Source organism: Pyrus communis, chromosome 9 (assembly GCF_041283825.1).
Source record: "Pyrus communis isolate YQ-2024b chromosome 9, ASM4128382v1, whole genome shotgun sequence".
Lineage (NCBI taxonomy): Eukaryota > Viridiplantae > Streptophyta > Magnoliopsida > Rosales > Rosaceae > Pyrus > Pyrus communis.
Genome location: NC_142573.1, coordinates 11,666,500 through 11,687,289, shown reverse-complemented (window position 1 = coordinate 11,687,289; position 20,790 = coordinate 11,666,500). Strand labels below are relative to the sequence as shown.

At 40.9% G+C, this 20,790-nt stretch overlaps 2 protein-coding genes across 2 annotated transcripts; one reads left to right on the top strand and one right to left on the bottom strand.

Moving 5' to 3' along the window:
- Positions 1 to 597: 597 nt before the first annotated feature.
- Positions 598 to 5,260, top strand: LOC137739554 (oligouridylate-binding protein 1B). The gene is made up of 12 exons (XM_068479163.2): positions 598 to 889; positions 1,825 to 1,886; positions 2,318 to 2,420; positions 2,599 to 2,675; positions 2,761 to 2,822; positions 2,917 to 3,004; positions 3,179 to 3,254; positions 3,527 to 3,557; positions 3,706 to 3,825; positions 4,008 to 4,093; positions 4,368 to 4,544; positions 4,721 to 5,260. The coding sequence occupies exons 1-12, from the start codon at positions 785 to 787 to the stop codon at positions 5,006 to 5,008; spliced, it is 1,275 nt and encodes a 424-aa protein (XP_068335264.2). The 5' UTR covers positions 598 to 784; the 3' UTR covers positions 5,009 to 5,260.
- Positions 5,261 to 5,471: 211 nt separating this feature from the next.
- LOC137739555 (protein FLUORESCENT IN BLUE LIGHT, chloroplastic) lies at positions 5,472 to 7,919 on the bottom strand. The gene is made up of 5 exons (XM_068479164.2): positions 7,752 to 7,919; positions 7,097 to 7,212; positions 6,486 to 6,648; positions 5,994 to 6,317; positions 5,472 to 5,832 (listed from the first exon to the last, which is right to left on the bottom strand). The coding sequence occupies exons 1-5, from the start codon at positions 7,852 to 7,854 to the stop codon at positions 5,630 to 5,632; spliced, it is 909 nt and encodes a 302-aa protein (XP_068335265.2). The 5' UTR covers positions 7,855 to 7,919; the 3' UTR covers positions 5,472 to 5,629.
- Between the last annotated feature and the right edge of the window lie 12,871 nt (positions 7,920 to 20,790).

Below are 20,790 nucleotides of genomic sequence, written 5' to 3'. Positions count from 1 at the left end.
AAAGCATTTTTTTTAAAGCATGCAGATGAACAGTTCTCGTTTATTGAAAATTTTAAATAGCCCTAGCTCATTTACGATTAGAGTTTTTTTGAGTGACTGCCACGTAATTTGGACTCTACTTGATAGTTAACGATAAAAGATTTTCGTACTTATTTTTAAAACTTTTTTATAGTAGAGCGATAGTGTTAAAGTGTTAATGAGTTATATAGTTGTTAGGGAGAAGAATCAGCGGGGTTAGAACACGCACTGAATGCATATACATAATTAATTTCTACCACTACGGTAAAACGCAATTTATTATTTCTTAAAATCTTAATATGGAAAAAAAATTTGGAAAAAAAATGGATAGTAGGCTAGAGAAAAATCTAGCCCCAACCCCTAAATCCAAGCTCAAGTTTTGAAAGGAGGCTTTTAATTTGGAAAGGTCCAAATTGACCAAAAATGGGCTGAAATTGTCTTTGGACAGAAACCCTAATCCCATTAGGAAAGCCCAACCAAGTCCTAATCAAAACCTTATTAAATTCCTAATCCATAATTAAGCAAGTTTATCCATAAAATCAAAGTGGCCACGTGTCAGGTGGCAAGGATTTTGGTGATGGGGAAGGGGCAAATAATTCATTCAGCTCAGTGATGTTATCAGTCCCAATAGCCATTTTTGTCTTCTTTTTCTTCTCTCTGTCAAGAGTCATCTATCTCCCTCTTTCTTTCGAGAGGCCCTCTGCTCGAACCCTAACGCTCAAATTTCTCGGCAAAACCCCGACTTTCTCGGAGAATCACGGAGGAAATGCAGCACCAGAGGCTGAAGCAGCAGCAGCAACAAGCTCTGATGCAGCAGGCTCTTCTCCAGCAGCATTCCCTCTACCACCCTGGCCTCTTAGCTCCTCCTCAGGTTCGACCTTTCTTTCTCCGTCTTGCTGCTCCAATTTCCCGTCCTCCGGCTTCGATTCTGCTTTCGGGTTCGATTTTGGTTTTGGTCTTCCATCTCCGATTGTCTTTGTGTGTGATTGCAGTACGGCAGCTAGGGTTAGTTGAGTTCCTCTTCCTTCTCGTGTTTCGGAAGTACCGATTCCGAAAGATGGGATTTTCGGGAAATTTCCTTTTGTGGGAAAGTTTTGACTTTTATTGTTTATGTTTTTTTATTGCTTCTCGGTAGTGAAAAATGAGCTTGGGGCTGTTACTTTTTGGGTTTTCTCTCATTCGTGTTATGTTTCGGAGCTGAGCGGAGCTTGATTCTCGGAGGTTCTGCGATTGGTGTTGAATAAGTTTGAATAGTTGTTCGTTTTGTTTTTTCGGAATTCTGAAATGGGGAAGAACTGTTTGCATCTTGACACTTTTTGTTATCTTTTTGTCGTAGTGGAATGGTATGGAAAATAGAAATAGGAGACTCTATTAGCGTTTTTAATACTGTGTGGTTTTTCGAATTGTTTTTTTCGTGCATTGGTGCTTTGGTTGGTGGTGATTTCCAAGCCTCCAGTAAGTTGCGGATAACAGTTATCGGTATAGAAGTAAACCAAATACTCATTTGGCCCTGTCTTAGAATTTTGATAAAGTTAAGAGGAGTCGCACTTTAGGTTATCTTTAGTTCCCTTCCCACCATGTTTTTGTCTTGCATAAGCATTTGTTCCCAGATGGACCACTAGTACTTTAGTTTGTCGTTGTTGGGTTCCGGTGCAAATGATTTTGCTGTTAGGTTGAAGTACTCCTGATCTTGTTGATAAATAAGCAAGGGAATTAGTTTCTTTTGATTTAGGTTTATTTTATTTTTTGCTTCTGCCTTTTTAGGTTCCTTTATTTTCTTTTCTTTTTCACATTTTTATTTTGCAGATAGAGCCAATCCCAAGTGGAAATCTGCCTCCTGGTTTTGATCCAAGTACTTGCCGCAGTGTGTGAGTGTTTGTCTAGACATTTTTTTTACTTTTTATTTTGAGTTTTTATTTGTTTCACCTCTATGCTTATGTAATTATTTTGTTTCTCTGCATTATCGTACCCTTGGTCGATGACTTGATATTATTATCTTCACTGAATAGCTTTATGATAAGTTTATCTTTTCCATGGATGCTTTGCATTTGGCCATGCTATATCTTACTAAAGTAATAAAAAAATTCAAGTATCTGAAATTACCCATCCTTCTCATAAAATAACCCTTTCACTCGCTATGTTTTCTGTTAAAAAAATCCAGACGAAGTTACCTATGTGTAACTAAAATTGTGTTTTTTTTTTTTTCTGGTTCAGTGTGATTAGTTGATTACGAAGTGTTTAATTTCATTTCTTTTTTATCTTCTGGTTTTAAACTTTTGTTTACTTTGAAAAATTTCAGGTACGTGGGGAACATCCATACCCAGGTGACAGAACCACTTCTTCAAGAGGTTTTTGCAAGTACTGGTGCTGTTGAAAGTTGCAAACTTATAAGAAAGGAAAAGGTAAGTTTGCAACGGTGCACATATTCGTCTGCGGTTTTTTTATCTGTTCTCTGTTCAACAATCCTCTCGCCGTATGAAAATTTCTGGACTCGACTAGTTTACTATGAGCCTAACTCAATTCTACCATATGGTGATCATATAATTGATAATATTTTTTTTTTTTTTGTGCCTTCTGCAGTCATCCTATGGGTTCATTCACTATTTTGATCGCAGATCAGCTGCTCTTGCAATAGTGTCTCTCAATGGCAGGCATCTGTAAGTACAAATTAATTATGCTCCTTGTTAATTTTGTTTGCTTATATTTGTACTTTCTCTAAAATCTTTGATATGTGATCTTCAGGTTTGGGCAGCCTATCAAAGTAAATTGGGCATATGCTAGTGGTCAGAGGGAGGATACATCAGGTTGGTTTTTGTTTTTCTTTCGTTGAACCAATTTAAATGATGCTTTGGCATTTATCATTGAGGTTAATTATAATACTGTCTTTCTGATGTGCAGGTCATTTCAACATTTTTGTCGGTGATCTCAGCCCTGAGGTTACTGATGCTACATTATTTGCATGCTTTTCTGTTTATAACAGTTGTTCGTAAGTGTCTTCTTGAGCGCTGGTTTTCTTAGTTTCATATATTTAATAAAACCTCTGATGACTAATAGTTAAGACGTGGAAGTCTTGCGTTCATCTGCTAACATTTGTTAAGTTTACATTGTAATCCATTGTGTGTTCTTCAGATGCCTAATTAGATTGTTTTGTTGGTTCTAGAGATGCAAGGGTTATGTGGGATCAGAAGACGGGGCGTTCAAGAGGTTTTGGGTTTGTCTCATTCCGAATCCAACAGGTAGTATTTTTGTGGAACATTTTACTTTTGTTATCTTTCAGATGCGTGTTGAATTCTTTTTTGTTAATAATCTATTGTGAGTCTGAATGGTAGTTTCTGATGGACTGGTAACTGAATGCAAGGGATTAGGATTTGTGAACTTAGGTAACAGCTTGGTATAATGACATCAAGTTTTCTTCTAAAGAGTCAATAGTTTAGAGCGAGCCTCTGCCTTTATAAGTGTGTTCATTTGTAACTAAATTGATTTTCATGACTCTCATTTTCATTGTCAGGATGCTCAAAATGCGATCAATGACTTAACTGGTAAGGATGATGTTCTTCTTCCTATTCAAAAATTATTTTGACAAGTTTGTTGAAAAAATGCATGCGGGATAAGTACAATAGTTCTGGGTTCCCCTCTTGTATTCCTTCTCTCCATATTCTGAACTATCTTTTTGGCTGTGATATCCAGGTAAGTGGCTCGGCAGCAGACAGATACGTTGCAACTGGGCAACAAAAGGTGCCGCCGCCAATGAAGACAAGCAGAGTTCAGATGCTAAAAGTGTGGTGGAACTAACAAATGGCACATCAGGTGAGCTCACCACCGTGTTCAAACTCGTTTTTTCCCTTTTCTAACACAAAAGATGTTATGTCTAGTTTGACTGGAAAATGAGAGGAAAATAATTTGGTTTGTAGCAATTTCTTATACACTCTGTTTTGTGTAAAAAGATACAGTCCTCTGCCTAAGACTCATATTCTGTTTTCATTGTGCAGAAGATGGAAAGGACACAGCAAACAGTGAGGCTCCGGAGAACAACCCTCAGTATACTACTGTTTACGTGGGCAATCTTGCTCCAGAGGCAAGAAATCCTCTCTCTCTCTTGCACCGCGCAAACGTGCGCTGTTGCACCATTACTTTCTGCTATGCCTTGGATATGAATTGATACACAAGTTTTTTGGGTACAGAACTGAGTTTGAATTTTCTACCATGATTGCTTCTTAACTTGAACTTGAGTTGGTGGTTTTTAACTTCTGGAAAGAGGAATAGATGTGGAGAATAAAATGAATATCTTCACTACTCGGGGATCATAGAAATTCCAGTATCATTAAATTTTATTGGTCTTATTCTTACAGGTCAGTCAGCTTGATCTGCATCGCCATTTTCATGCTCTTGGTGTTGGAGTGATTGAGGAAGTTCGGCTGCAGCGTGACAAGGGCTTTGGTTTTGTGAGATTCAATACCCACGCTGAGGCAGCTCTGGCTATTCAAATGGGAAACACTCAGTCCATCTTGTGTGGTAGACAAATAAAGGTGCGCTTCTATGCTTACTACTAGAGCTGTTATAAAAAGTATTACCGTAACACCAAAAGTAGTGGACTGGATCGGTCGATCATCCTGGGACATCACGTAGAGACCCATATGCATGTCTACTGTTCAAGTGTTTATTCTTTCTGACTCTGCATTGACTGTTTGCCTTTATTATGTAGTGTTCTTGGGGTAGCAAGCCTACTCCACCAGGAACAGTTTCAAACCCACTCCCGCCGCCAGTGGCAGCAGCACCTTTGCCGGGCCTCTCTGCAACTGACCTTTTGGCCTATGAACGGCAACTGGCAATAAGCAAGATGGGTGGTGTCCATTCCCTCATGCACCCTCAGGGACAGCATCCCCTTAAGCATGCAGCATTGGGAATGGGCACAGCTGGAGCAAGCCAAGCTATATACGACGGTGGATTCCAGAATGTTGCTGCTGCCCAGCAGCTCATGTACTACCAGTAGTAATACACAAGGGTATCTGTTAAATGGCACGACCTATATAATCTATTTCCTGCATTGTGCAGGTGTTATCTGAGTTATAAACCCCATTAGGAATCTTTTTTATTATTTCTCCCCCTTAAGCGGCGACGGTGAGGTTGTTACCGTACCCTGCCTTATGTGCTTGCTGTCTGTGTGGGTATGTAACATGTATGATCTGTTTTCGACTGCGTTATGATGAGTGGTTATTTATTAGAGGAAGTTGGGTTTTCCACACTTGTTTTCAGTCTCTTCATTTATCGTTTTGGCTACGAGCCTACCGTTGATTATATCAGTAAAATCGACACCCCTTCTTCGGTTGTTACTAGCTGAAAGCTATTTTCGAGTTGTGCAATATCGCTAATGGATTCACCGGTCACCTTTGCATACAAAACCTGGCATTTTCTACAAACTAAGGTGACACAGACGGGGTTTGACGGAGTAGGCAGACCAAAGGCATTCTGTATTAAACCACTTGTACCGCGAAACCAAATCAAAACGTTCTGGGATCTGCAGGTTAGTCCCGGTGACAAGTCATTTACACCCCCTCGTGATATGCCAATGTAACTCTTTAACTAATAGAGAGAACATTTGGGCGAAGCTGATTCAGTCGGACTCCAACCTCGCAATGTAATTGTCGTAGAACTTCCCTGCACGCTCGAGATCTCCAAGCTCGGTATAACAATCAGCAATTGCTCCATAAGCTTCTGTGTTTCCTGAGTCTTCTCCTTCTCGCTCGGAGATGTCCAAAACCATAGAATGGTATTTAATGGCGTCTCGGTACTTACCCAATCTTTGCAGTGAGGCTCCTGACAGAAGCAAATGGCAATTAATAAACAAAATCAGAACGGATTTCCAATCTACAGGCCAGCTCAATTAGACAGACACAGTTGGAACTGTTGAACATCGTCGATACTGTCTTCTGAAGCTAAGAAATAAGGCTCATGGAACAAGGGGATCAGAAACAAACCTAAACCTCTTGCAGCTTTCTTTTCCTCAATTGGGTCCTTCATACTTTGGGCAAGCTCAAGAGCTGTCTTAAATTCGTCAAGTGCTTTCTCCGTTTCTTGATTTCTTAAAAAATTCTTCCCAGCCTTCAGTCGAGATATCATCTCGTACTTCCTTGGGTCAACTATCACCTCACTCTCTGGTAGTATTTTTGCGCCAATCGGTGAATAACTCAAACTAGGAGCATACGATTCAATCTTAGCTTGCCTTCTTAGAGATTGATTAATTTGACGCAACTGTTCATTCACTCGCTGTAATTCTCCTTTCCTTTGCCGAGCAACCAAGCCTATCATAGAAGCGCTAAACTATCAACAAACTGCTCAACATGGCTATCATATAAAGATATCGTTGAAACAAATAAAATCAACAGAACTACTTACAACAGTTTCAAAAGCAAGCACATAAACCTAATGGAACAGAATTGTTGGCAATTAATAACCCAGTAAAATCTTACCACCAACAGTGGCCCCTACAAGGGCTACAAATAGCAGTATGGGCATGCTGAAACCGGAGTTGTCAGCTTCACATGTTTCCGCCAAAGCTTGCAGTGGTGTTGTCAACATTAAGGAATTGCCGAGAAGAAGTCCCACTGCCGGGAATCTCAACTTTACGTCTCTCTGCACAAGTAATAATTTCCACATGAGAGTCACAAAAAAGCATTGTTGAATACAGATCAGCACATCATACGGGATAGAAAGTAACAACGCAAAAAAATAGTAATTCGGACACATACGTATTCATGAAACTAGCCAAATTCAAAAATACTGTATATCCCAATCCATTATATCCTACGATGCATTTGTCAATCTATGAAAATCAACCCACAGGGGGATTATATACATATATGACTTGAACGAAGCACCACAATGCATAAGCTCATCATGTTTTCGCCAAAAACCACCCAACAGAATACGATTAGTGTTGTCATCTTGCACACTATCATATCTAATATTGCCTTTACACAAGTTACAAAATAGGCAAGGTGGCGAATATGAAAAACCCGAATCAACCAAAAGAATGCACAAACAAATCAGAAACATCTGGTGCAGGAACTCACCGTCATACCTGACATTTTGATTTTGGCAACATATGGTGGATCTCATACACTCCATGTACAACATTTCCAAATGACGAAACAAGCTTTTCGACTTTAAATGGAAGAGAAGGTAACTTCCCGGGTTCTAACAACGAAAAACACTTTATGTCAATATGCAGATGAGTTTCAAATTAAGTAACACCACCAATTCTTGCAACAGAATAATGTACTTACTACTAACCTACGATGCACGGACACGGACACAGAGATACGACCCAAGATACCTCGAATTAACAAGAAGAATTGTTGTATGACCACGAGGGAATACCACATGACACGGGTATACGACTGTTTATATCAATGTGCATATGAATTTCAATTAATACAACTTTTTGGCTCTATAAGGTAATGCAAAAAAATTACAAAATTCAATAACTTTTGTCTCTTCACATTTCCACTCGTATGCAAGCTTATTCATTCATTTCAATTTAGGGAAGAAAAAAAGGGAAACTTTTTAAATTTTAGTTTCCTTGACTTTCTCAGTAACCAAACAGAAAGTAAAATTTCCCAAATTCGAAAACTCAAGGTCACTAAGAAATTCGAAGTCACATTAGAAATTGAAAGCATTTCTACCAACCAGCTAACAAGTGAGCAAAAGCAATGGGTACAGGCGGAAGTACTGACCGGAAAGATTGGGCTTGAAGGAAATTTGATCGGACGGCGGAGATCGGCAGGAGTTCTTGGGGTGAGTGAAGAAGCAGCAAGAGAAACGGGGTACCACTGCCATTCGGTTCGGATAAACGTTGGTGTTTGTTTCCAGGGGGATTTTCGATATAAGCAGTCAGAATCTCTGTCTGTACAAAAAAATGGTTTTATTTACATTACTGCCACTGGTTATCCGACGCGAGCACATAGGATTTTATTTTGGATTATTTGGTGGCGTAATGTCGCTTAATTATTTTTTGGGCTAAATATTAGTTTAATACCCTCAAGTTTCGTGTTTTCAATATTTGGTACATGAAGTTTTTTTCATCCAAGAGTCATACCTAAAGTGTTAATTTTGGGACAGTGTCATACATCTGTTAGTCTGACTATTAAGTATTCCGTTAACTGATGACGTGGTGCCTATATGGACAATGACTGTGCACCATATGTCATTAAGGGATCTATGTGGAAATTAAAAATTCAAGCTTGCCCCACTTGGACATTAAAAAATAATAAATAAAAAAATTAAAACTTAAAAAAAAATTAAATTAAATTTTTTTTCTAGGCTGTCTCCTACTCTTCCCCCGAGTCCCAACCCTTCTCCTTCCCTCCCTCCCTCCCTCCTTTCTCTCCTCTTTACCCACCCAAATTAATTGATTCTCCAACTCCCACTTCGATGGTCACCGTCCCCCTCCCTTACCACTAGTTCCCACTTTAATTAATTCTTGCTTTCAATTCTTCTTCTCTACACGAAGACACCCAAATCTTGCAGGTACTATCTCTCCTCCTCGATCTGTCTCTCTCTACCTCTATGATTTTTAATTTTTGTTCTTCCATTTTTTGTGAATTTGAAGGAAGTTCAGAATCAAATATCCGCCAAGAACAAGTGGATTTGCAGGACGTCAGGGTCTCTAGGCTAGATGTGGGTAGGGGTTCGATTCGAGAGCGCCCAACGGTACGAATTCTGGGTCGGATTTGGGAAGATCCACATCGGCGTCGGATTTCAAGCAAAGGCTTGGAGGCCTTGACCGAATCTGGAGGAGGATGGTAAAGATATGTGGCCTTGGGCTTGGCGTGTTGGAGGATTGGGCTTCGTGAATAACTTATACGGCATCGTCTCTTGGCTGAGGCTGGGTTTTGGGGTGTGGAGGATGGGGTTAGGTTTTGGGATGAGGAGGATGAGGGTTTGAAGTGGAAGACGTAATAGTTAGACTAACAGATGTATGCGATTGTCCCAAAATTAACACTTTAGGTATGACTCTGGGACGAAAAAAACTTCATATACCAAATGTTGAAAACCATGAAACTTGAGGGTAGTAAACTGATATTTACCCTTATTTTTTTATTTTTTTGGTTACAAATGGTTGTTTAATACTCTGGCGTCTGATGTAAATATTTCGATTCGTCTTTAATAATATTTAACATTTCAACAAAAAAAAAAAAACACAAAGCAAAAAGGGCCAAACAAACTACACACCAAGGTCCAAACCATATACACAACACAAAATTGGACCTTACAAACTACACACAAAGGGCCAAAACAAAGGTTAAAGCCCAAAAACAAAGACCCACCGAAAGAGAACCCTTGTCTTTTGCTACAACTGCCTCTATAGCACCGCACGAACAGCAGGAACCAAGTACACCATCGAACACCACAATTTCAACCAATCAACACCTCAGAGATGGGAGGAAGAAAGATCGCACGATCCATCAATGAAACCCTCTCCGAAAACAGCCACCAAGGAAAAGAAAACAAAGAAGCTTGTGAGAATCCCACAAGCAACACTGCTAATAAAGGCAAATCAAGAGAAGGAGGTGGGGCAGTCACTCGAGCTGATATGAAGACCGAAACTCGACACACCTTCTCGATGTACCATGATAGATCATGGTCAAAAGTGACTGCAGACCAAACAAGGGTATAAATTGATGAAGGATGAAGCCAAATCGAAAATAAATAGGATCAGCTTTGTGGGGATAGATAAGGGACATGAAGATGGAATGAGGAATTAATTGAGTAGGAGTAATGGCATCAAGGATGCATAGGTCGCACTGATCATGATGGATAGCAGAGGAAGAGCAGTAACAGAAAATAAGGGAGGGAAGAGCAAAAAGAAAAAAAAAAGGATTACCACCGGCCCTAGCTATGGCTAGGGTCGGCTGCCGAACGGAAAAACCAAGAACGAAAACCTCACACCAGAGGTGAGAAGGAGTCTCAGTTAGAGAGAAAGACTCTCATCGACTCGGGAGAGAAGGTTAATGTCTCTTAATTATTAAGTGTGTTCTTATTCCAAGAGTGTTTCATCTCTTCATCTACTTTCTAATGAAATTTCTAATGAAATTTTTAATTATAAGTTTGTTTATCTGTAAAATGACTGACAAGAACCTTACAAGATTTGTAATAATATTAATTTGGGCACAAAAAGGTAACAGGGGCCCTAGACTTACATTGGGTTGTGAAAAAAATGGACAATATGTAAGCCAAATTTAGAAACAAAAATCATAAAAAATGAGGAGATAAGGAATTCTAAAACGAAAAAGTCTGAATGCCATTTTAAATTAAAGGTAATGAGGTAGCAACTTATGATGATTGAATTTTGTGGTAGTTATTAGAGTGCATAATCACACATCAGCTCAACATTTGAAGGTTAATTCATTTGTTGTAGATTATTGTCGGAAGAGACTTCGTTGTTGAGGAAATAGTATTTCAATCTTAAGGAGTAATAGTAGGTGGGAAATAGCATATTAGAGGTTATTTCAAGAATAATAGTGGGCGAGGAAATAACATTTAATTTTTAAAATTTTTATGGTAGGCGAGATTATAATGTGAGTGGAAAAATAAGACTTTGGATGGGTCTAGGAACTTTAATTTTTTATTCTTCTTTTACTTGACATGAAACGTCCATTACACCCTTTGTAGCTAGTAGAAACCCTTTTTTTTTTCTTTAGAAAAGAAGTTTCATAATTTCATTTCACAGCTAAAAGGCAACTCATTTAAAAAGTAGGAAGGCTCTCTTCATAAATTAGATCACAAATAAAATTGAGAGGTTCCTTAAACCAAGTATAAACATGTGAATAACGGAGAGCAATGCGTGGTAGGTGATAGGTAGCCTCATAGCTTGACGGCGGACATGGGAAGAAGAAGTTTCAATTACAACTAACAACAAAGCATTTAAATCATCGATTAATGGACTTATAGAAGCCTGATTCAAAATGTTCTGCAAAGCCGTTATGATAAAAAAAGAACTGCTCTCAAGAATGAAATTTTGATATCCCTTTTACATAGCCATATTAAACCTTATCTAACAGCTAAAGCATTCACTTGTAGTAGAGAAGCCACATTGTTGAAGTTCTGCACACTCCATGAGTCTCATTCTATGTTCCGTCAACATTAATCTTAAGTTTGTCAAACCTAAGGAAGGAAGGAAAAGGGTATGGGAAATCTCATGCCACCATATTAGAGAACGAGATACAATTTGATCAGATAATACATTGAAACCGGACCATAGTTTTAAAATCCTGGCGTTCCATATTGCCAACAAAATCATCATGAAGCCTTCAAACTCATATTTTTCAGTCTCTAGTTTGGTTCAAGGACCCATAGATAAAAGGATTTGGCTAGAAGAATAGTGCGAGGGATACCCAGATTAGATGATATCATAGTTGGGGTTTCACCATAAAATTAGTTGATAATATGGGAAACAGTCCAATTACTTATACGCACATGCAATGTCTATTTTTTCATTGATGTAGAATTCACTCTTAACATACCTTCTCACTTATGACGAATTTTCAAGCCTAACACATGAACAACACAAATTAGGTGACATGGAGCATCTGTGGCCGTTGTGGAGCAAAAAATAATCAAGAAAAATATGGAGGCGATACGTGGATTTTTGAGTTAAAAAGACAAGATTACCCTCGAGACACATCAGAACTCCTATGTGTGAGCAACGGATAATCATCACTCAATCAAGGTTAAGAGTGATCAAAATAGGTATTTATTCAAAACCTATTTCATCCATCCTCATCAAATCTTCCCCACAAGGTAACTCCCAAATCATTTCTTTCAAATTATATTGATTAGCTAATTAATTTGTTTATCACTCAATTAATTCATTAATTAGCTAATTGATGGTGATTAACACCCAAAAAACCACTAAAGTGGGCGGTTCCCATCTCTCCCAAAGGGCCCGGCCACACCCCTATAAATATCACCTTATTTTCTTCAAAAACCTAAGTTGAATCCTTTTACAAAATTCTCTAAATTCTCCAAACTTTTTTCCCTCAAAATTCTAACCTTGGCATCTGAGGTTCATCGGCCAAAGCCCCCCATTTATTGTGGGCGTGTGAGACTCTTGACCTTGACCTAAGGTATTAATTATTTTTTAGGTGCATTTTCATCCAAGAACAAGAAGGAAGAAATTTGCATCCACAAATTGGTGCTTTTATTGAGAGTCTTAATCAAATGCTCGTAAAAGATTCTCGCATTCAAGATTTTTCGTTTTCTTGTTCATTTGTAGATTTTTCGTACGTTATTATTCTTGGAATTTTTATTTCTAAAAATTCTTTGATAAAACGTAAAAAGAAAAGTACAATGACAAGAGATTCGGAAACCTCGACGAATGGAAATTCCAACGTTCAAGGATTAGGACCGCATCGATCTACAAGGCTCAACATAACGATGAGTGGAGCGGTACTACCCCTATAGTGCACCACCATGGCAGCCACCATCGGTAAGGCCCATGCGTCACAACCACGGCACAAGCCATGCCATTCAAACCCATACGGGCCCAAGCCTAAGGCGAGACGGCTCGAGCCACTCAAGCTCGACGTGAGCCCAACACATTGCCAAGCCGAGCCTTAACTTCGCACCCACATGGCCCACACGTCGAGCAGCCCACTTTTGTGGCCCAACCTGCTCCCGTGGCCTTCTAAGCAGCCAAATTAGCCCAAGATTAGTTTAACTGTCCCGATTTCAAATTTCTAGGCTTACGATTGAAGGGCATTTTCACCACCTTTCTCTGCGAATTTGACATTTCCCAACTCAAATCTCTTGCCTGGAGTCTACCACACTTCCACTGCTCAAGAGACGCATCCATTCCAAGCTATTCCAACCCAAATGGAGAACAACACTTGTCTCGACAAGTCATAGAATTGACGAGGTGTCTTGAAGTAGAACAAGGGCAGATGAAGAACCTTTCTAGCAGCATCCCGGCAAGCAGCCACTTGATCGGCCACGAACAGAGCATTTGGGTAGTATACACTCTTGATTGGGCCCCCGAGATAGCGTATACTCCTATCTTAGCTTGCGAAGGAGCGTGCACTTTCGACTAGGCCCATGGATGAGCATACATTCATGGTTAGGGCCGCACTTCGATAGTCAAAATGAGCAACCTTCCAGGTGAAGTGTTTATTCGTGGCTAGGCCCACAAGGAGCATCATCCACCTCACATCAGAGTAGACAGCACGAAGGACGGAGAGAAGTAGACACTCAGTTCGGCTCAAGCTCAACCAACAGCCTGCGAAGAATTCCCTCGCCTGCTAGGAACGAACCATATGCACCGCATCTGCAACATAAACGAGCCGAGCATGTAGAATAGCAGCCTAGACTAGTAAGTCACGACCTGGGGTAGCCGAGAACTCCGTTACCCCAACAAAGGCAAATTCAGGAACAAGTAGAAATGCTCATGACTGAGCGATTGTGTGATTTCCAATGTAACAAGGTACTACGATGAGACATGACCAACATAAGCAAGTCACATTTCACGGACAAGATCGAGCAGACAGAGCCTCCATGCAAGTTCAGCATTCCACATTTCACATTTTTCAAAGGGGATGAAGACCCAGAGAGACACCTAAAGTACTACCGAAGTGCAATGATCCTCTATCGAAACAACGACGATCTCGTGTGTAAGATATTCCCCACCACTCTACAAGGTGAGGCACACGATTGGTTTTACACCATGCCGCCATAATTCATCCAGAGTTTCGATGAATTTTCTTTGGTTTTCACAAAGAATATTCATCTTATCGCTCGATCAAGAAAAAGTCCTACCACTTGTTCAACGTCAAGAAGAACCTAAAGGAGTCGCTTTGCGACTATGTGAAGAGGTTTATAGTAGCGAAGACAAAGATAATTGGATGCAACGACTCTATAACTAGAGTATCTATTCCAAAAAGAACTCCCAACAAACCATCCGCTGTTCAGAGAATTGATCATGAAATAAGATCTAACTTCGGTAGACTCTTTCCCTCTGGCAGATAAGCATGCACTTTGGGACGAGGTTTACCGATGCACATTCAAGGCAAATCCGAGCGATCTTGAATATGAAGTCTATTACTACTCTAAAGAAGATTCAAGGTTTGATTGGACGAGCAGTCGCATCTGAAGTAGCAATAAGCTCTACCCTCATACGAGAAGAGATGGGGGCCCAACTACCTGTATTCCACAGTTAAAAAGCTCTCATCGATGCGGAAACCATCTACCAGAAATTCAAAAGCTAACTTTGGCGATAATTGTTGCAATTTGGAAGCTCAATTTATACCTTCAGACGCACGCAATCATCCTCATGATGCACTATTCTCCGCCCAATCCAAACGCGCGACGATAAAGGTTCAGACACTGGTTGTGCAAAGTTTTTTGACAAACGCAACAACTCAGCTCAAAAAGCACACCAAGGGCAGATGAAAACTAGAAGGACACTCGGAAGCAAGTTTTATCCTCGTCATCCCAGAATATTCTATATAAGAGCAACATGTACCGGTAAGTTCAGCACTATCTCCTACTGCGCGTCACACGGCCTTAGCCAACGCTTGCTCCATAATTCAGCTCTCGAGTGGCCCAATACCGGCGGTTGAGCATCTTCTGCTACATGTAACATGGCCCTAGCTCCACGGCTCCCTACCGCGCTTTCATGCCTAGCTTAGGCGATGCAACAGAGCGACTCAATGACGCTCCGGAGGCAGCTGAACACCCCCTAGCCACGCCTGTTTTGCCTGATGGAAACTTCTGGCATTTGCACGTTGATGGCTTATCCAACTACAAAGGTTCGGAAGCAGGCATGGTCCTTGTCACCCTAGACAGTTCGATGCTCGAGCAGACAATTACTCTAGGCTTCAAGGCATCCAACAACGAAGTAGAGTACAAAGCCCTACTAGCAGGCCTTTGAATGGCAAAAGACTTGGCAGTGTTCATTCTGATTCCCAGCTAATCATCAACCATACTACTGAGGAGTACACAGCAAAACATTCAAGGATTGCGCAATACTTAGAGAAAATACGCAAGCAACTTGAGGCATTTCAGACTTACACCCTTACTTAAGTTCCGTAAGCAGACAACGTCTACGCGAACGCATCAGCAGACCTAGGCTCCGCCATCGACCACCAACTCAAACGCTCTATCCTAGTGGAATATCTAGACAAACCAAGCATAAAGGCGGAGCCGGCAGCCGAAGTGTCACAGGTCAGTATAACTCCAAACTGGCAAAGTTCTATTATAGACTGCCTGGTTAATGGCACACTCCCTACGAAAATGTTGGAGTCTAGAAAGCTCTAAATAAAGGCAACACGCTACTGCATGTGGAACGACATTCTCGCCCGAAAATCTTACACTGGACCATATCTTCGCTGCCTAACGCTTCCTGACGACTTAAAGGTTTTAAGTTCAATCCACGAAGACATTTGTGGAAATCACTCAAGAGGCCGATCCTTATTGCAGGTTACTACTGGCCTACCATGCATCAAGACGCTAAGGAGTTAGTGCAAAAGTGTGACCGCTGCCAACGCTACAAGTCGGTACCAGCACTGTCTACTAACGAACTACACTCACAGATGAGTCATTGGCCGTTTATGCAATGGGCAATCAACTTGGTAGGGCCAATGCAGCCTGATACTGGGGGCAGAAACATGATGATCATGGCAACTAATTACTTTACCAAATGGGTAGAAACAGAGCCCATGACAACCACGACTTAGGCAGACATAAAGTGCTTCATACGAAGGAACATTATTTGCCAATTTGGCATCCCCAATCCATTGTCACTAACAACGACTCGTAATTCGTAAGCATCAAACAACACACGTCCATACCAAGATATCCTCAAGGCAATGGGCAGACTGAAACATTCAACAAGATGATTCTTGACTGTCTTAAGAAATCCCTCTCCGACAAGAAGGGAAAGTAGTCAGACGAACTTCCCAGATGTCTATGGGCATGTTGCATGACCAAATGACGAGCCACCGATGAGACTCTTTTCTCTTTGGCGTTTGGTTCAGAAGTAATCATTCATCCCAAATGTCATCGTGCCAAGTATCAGCATTATATTGCCAATCATTGAGTAGAACAGTAAGGAGATGACCATAAGCTTAGATTTGGCCGCGCGAGAAAACCATCACTTGCATCATAGCCTACTAACAACGGCTCTTCTCCAACTACAACAAAAGGGCCAATATCCGGCAGTTCCAACTCGGAGATCTAGTTTTAAGAAAAGCCTTCATCATTGCCTGCAGATAATGCTCCAAAAAGATGGATCCCATCTGGGAATGTCCGTACAAGATCAGCAAAGTAGGTGGCAATGATAGTTACACCTTCGCCACCATGAACGACAAAGAGATCAAAAAGCAATGGAACGCCTACAATATGAGGAAGTACTATGTGTGACCTTCCACCACATCAAAGCCTGAAGACTCAAGCAGCTCGACGGGCACCACCTTGCAAGCCAATGATTATTTAGTTGTTATGTAGTTCCTACTTTACAACTAAGTTCTCGTTCGTTTCACTCGTTTTTCAATGACGAATTCAGAAGTAATCTACAACTTGGCTTGGCTGCATGTTTACAACAAAAGAAGACCGCGCCCTTCTTAGGGACTTATTGCAAGAATTACGCCCCTAGGGACCAACCATGCTTTCCAGTGCGAGAGGGTAAACCAATTCCCCTACACCCACATGGGTCTGTTCTCCAAGACGAGATGATAAACTTACACTATGAATATCCAGACGTGGATAAGCCGGGCTGCCCTGGTATAACTAAGTGCACGATGGATTGCGTTAGGATTCCTAGAAGTAGTCACAATGGTATTTTTCAAGGCTTAGCTAATTGAAGGATTTTGGGTCTCTTGGCCTAATCTGTGGGGAACCGGGCCTCAGAGACGGATGAGGCACGTTACGCAGTACGCCCTATAAAAGGCTGCCTTGGAACCCTAAAGCTGCTACCGAGTGCATTAAGGTAGTTTACGATTTCCGGAATACTGCCTACGGTTTGCCCCTTGAGCAGTAAAGCTGCGCTAGACTTATACAACCGCACATTCTTGTGAAATGTTAAACAAGCTAGCTTACATAGACGAAGCTTTTCCACTGTCGACATGCTACGTAATCGATAAGCTTCACATCTGCCAAGCGCGGAATGACCTACACTAAATCCTAAAGTGCTGTGATACTTGTTACGCAATCTACGGAATTGGAGAAAGCCAAGGTTAATAGTCTAGTGGTCACGCGGACTTGTCTGCTTCTGTAAGTAAGGCGTTCAGCTGGCGACCTTATTGCTAATAACTTTGCAAAGTTCTACACCAACACCTACGGCTGCATAGGCTATGCGGCTTGTCTGCTTATAGAAAAGTAGCACGCCTGCAACTGGTCTATAAAGTCTAAAGGTTAGGGCATGAACAAAAGAAGCGAAAATGGAGAAAAGCGAAGGAAACAAGTTTATTAAATTTTCTAGGAAATTTGATAAACGACTAGCAAAGACCGGTAGCTATACCTTCACCAGCCACGACACCCTCAGCAATGGCACCATCTAACGCTTCATCCCCGGCTGCCCCAACCTGGGCACTAACTTCTTCGACTACTTCACTAATGGAAGCCTTAAAAGTAAAGGCAAGTAAGTCTTTCGAAGAAATAAATAAGGTTTCGAAGTATTTCCCAGCAAACTCGAAGTCATACAGCCTACCAAATAGATGATTTACATAACCCAGCTTATAGAAATCGGCATGATTTTGAACAAGTGAAGCCTCAAGCCCAACTTTTCACCCTTCAACTGCTCGTTTTCCTCGAGTAAACTAACACAGACGCACTGCAGCTTATCCACTTATTTCTTCAAACTTCCGTTGATCTTCAGCGCACCTTGGAGTTCTATCACTTGAGGTTTAAACCTATCAATGACCTTCTTGAAGTGGATCACTTGGTTATAAGAAGCAATCAACTTTTCATCCTTTGCATAAGCAGCATAACGAAGCTCAGAAACGGCACGCTCAAGATCTTGAATCTAAGGCATGTAACCTTCGATCTCATTCTCTGCATTTTTATGCTTAACTTGGATCGCGTCAAGCCTAGTCTTCAAGTCAACGATCTCTTGGCGAGTGGTCTCAAGCTGCAAAGAAGTAGAGGCAGAGATATTAGACCCCTTCAAAGCGACGGGCTCAGATTTCAACCTCTTGATCTTCTCGGCAAAAGAATAAGCTTCTGCTACCACAGCTTTTGCCACCTCATTGGCAACCTTGGTATCCTTTTGGTCAATGAGTATAGACTCGATTGCCATAGTAGTCATCTTTTGCATCATGGCAAGTAAGACAGTCTTCCTATACTCGATCGTATGCTTCGCAAAGAAACTTGGGCAAACAACCCCTCTAACACCATCGACAAACTTGGCACAAACATCATTGTCTTCAAGCAGATCTGGTTTCAAAATCTCACATATCTCAGTAGCCTTCCTAGAAACAGGCTTAGTGGATTTCTCATAGCTGCCCACGCGAGCAGTCTCCTCATTCGCAGCTGGCGAATCAATCTCAGCAACAAGAGGAGTGGGTCTTAGCGCTACTTTAGCAACATAGTCTACCTTATCACTCTTTATAATAGCAAGCTTCTTCAAAGATGAACTAGACTTAGCTCGTAACAGACGTATTGGTATAGACTTTGGCATTAGGGGCATGACAGGACCTCTACGCTGAGCAATTTTATCAGCAATTGTACTAGCCATTCTCGACATGGCAGGCACCACATGATCAGATTTAGCAACCTCATTTTTCTTCCTATTGGAAGAAGTTATGTCAATCACAGACCTCTCAGCAGCAGCGGACCCTTACGAGTAGCAGAAGAAGTCTTCAATTTTTTCTTAACCAGCATCTCTTGAGCAGGCGGGGAAAATCTCTTCATTCCACCTTCATTCATAGTAGGTTCCATGACAGCGATCAGACGAGCCAATGCATCCGCCTTGATCATTTTTACCTCTTATTTCAGGATCAGCCCACTTTTCTCCTGGCAAAGAGGACTAAGTAGCCAACACAATTCACGGTACTCAGCAAGGAAGCTCAACCCATATTGGCTTTTGCCTCATTTTTTCTCTCGGACTAGCAAGGAATAGGCTTGTATGCCCAACATTTCAGCAGCCCATGAGGCCCGCGACTTCCTCATTTCTCTCAATCGCGGGCCTGGCATGCATTAAGTCTAAGAGCTCAAAGGACATGAGCTATGCGGCTCACCTAGCCTTGCGTCCCAACAGCTCAATCTACGGCCCCAGCCACATAAGCTGCCTTTGGCTCTAGCCAAGCCAAGCAGCCCAAGCAGTGGTCCCTGCCACAACACCTCTTCGACCCGAGCCAAGCCGACTATTGGCTTCTGCTAGCTGACATGACGCACCACCCCGACCGTAGCCCCGCGACAACATTATCGAAGAAGAAGACAAGGAAAATTAAATTTTTCTTACCTTGGTACGGCACGGAGAAGACGAAGAAAGCAATGAAAGACGGTCATTTGCACGGGCAAATATAGAAGATTACTAGGGAAGAGGGAACAAATATCCTCTAACTTTCTCTCTCTTATAGGGTAGAATAAATTGCTCTCTAAAGTTGATTTAATCATCTAGTTAAGGTAGACTTAAATAGACTTTAGAAGTGATTTATTTCCCTTTCCCAGAAGGATCTAATTTCCATTTAAATAGAGAATCTACATCAAAATAGGAAACAATCCTACGTTTCCTAAAACAAGAAAATCTCTACATCTGCTGCCATTTCTTGCGAGCAGCCCAACAGGTGTGGGGGCATTTGTGGAGCCAAAAATAATCAAGAAGAATAGGGAGGCGACATGTGGATTTTTGGGTGAAAAAGACAAAATTACCCTCAAGGCACATCGGAACTCCTACGCGCGAGCAACAGACAATCATCACTCAATCAAGGTCAAAAGTGATCAAAATAGGCATTTATTCAAAACCTATTTCATCCATCCTCATTAAATCTTTCCCACAAGGTAATTCCCAAATTATTTCTTTCAAATTATATTGATTAGCTAATTAATTGATTTATTACTTAATTAATTCATTAATTAGCTAATTGATGGTGATTAACACCTAAAAAACCACTAAAGTGGCCGGTTCCCATCTCTCCCAAAGGGGCTGGCCACACCCCTATAAATACCACCCAATTTTCTCCAAAAACCTAAGTTTAATCCTCTTGCAAAATTCTCTAATCTTCAAACATTTTTCCCTCAAAATTCTAACTTTGGTATAAGAGGTTCATCGGCCAAAGCCCTCCATTCATTGTGGGCGCGTGAGGTTCTTGGCCTTGACCTAAGGTGTTAATTGTTTTTGTAGGTGCATTTTCGTCTAACAACAAGAAGGAAGAAATTTGCATCCACAGCTGTTGGCTTCACATTGGGACAATCTGTTCTGATACCATGAAGAAAGTTGAGGTTCCAACATAAAACTGATTGGCAATATGGGGTGGACCAATTAATTGTAAGCACATGCAATGTCCATTATTTTCTCAATGTTAGATTTTAAATTTTTTTTAGGGTAAATTACACTTTACCACCTCAGGTTTAGGATCGATTTTAATTCCTTACAACGTCTTTAAAACATTTCATTTTCATACCTCAAATACTATTTTATTTCAATATAATACATCCGTTACATTTTCATCCATTAATCCTTTAAGAGTTGACATGACTACCACATTTGTGCCACGTGGCTGCCAATATATGCCACATGGCAAAAAAAAAATTAAATTAAAAAAAAAAAAAAAAACCTGAAAA

Coding starts and splice junctions, on each gene's coding strand:
- LOC137739555 (XM_068479164.2), bottom strand. CDS start 7,854: ATGGCAGTGGTACCCCGTTTCTCTTGCTGCTTCTTCACTCACCCCAAG. Junction 6,318..6,485: donor TGTAGGGGCCACTGTTGGTG/GTAAGATTTTAC, acceptor CTTCTATGATAG/GCTTGGTTGCTCGGCAAAGG. Junction 5,833..5,993: donor GAAAGCTGCAAGAGGTTTAG/GTTTGTTTCTGA, acceptor TGCTTCTGTCAG/GAGCCTCACTGCAAAGATTG.
- LOC137739554 (XM_068479163.2), top strand. CDS start 785: ATGCAGCACCAGAGGCTGAAGCAGCAGCAGCAACAAGCTCTGATGCAG. Junction 2,421..2,598: donor AACTTATAAGAAAGGAAAAG/GTAAGTTTGCAA, acceptor TGCCTTCTGCAG/TCATCCTATGGGTTCATTCA. Junction 3,005..3,178: donor TCTGTTTATAACAGTTGTTC/GTAAGTGTCTTC, acceptor TGTTGGTTCTAG/AGATGCAAGGGTTATGTGGG.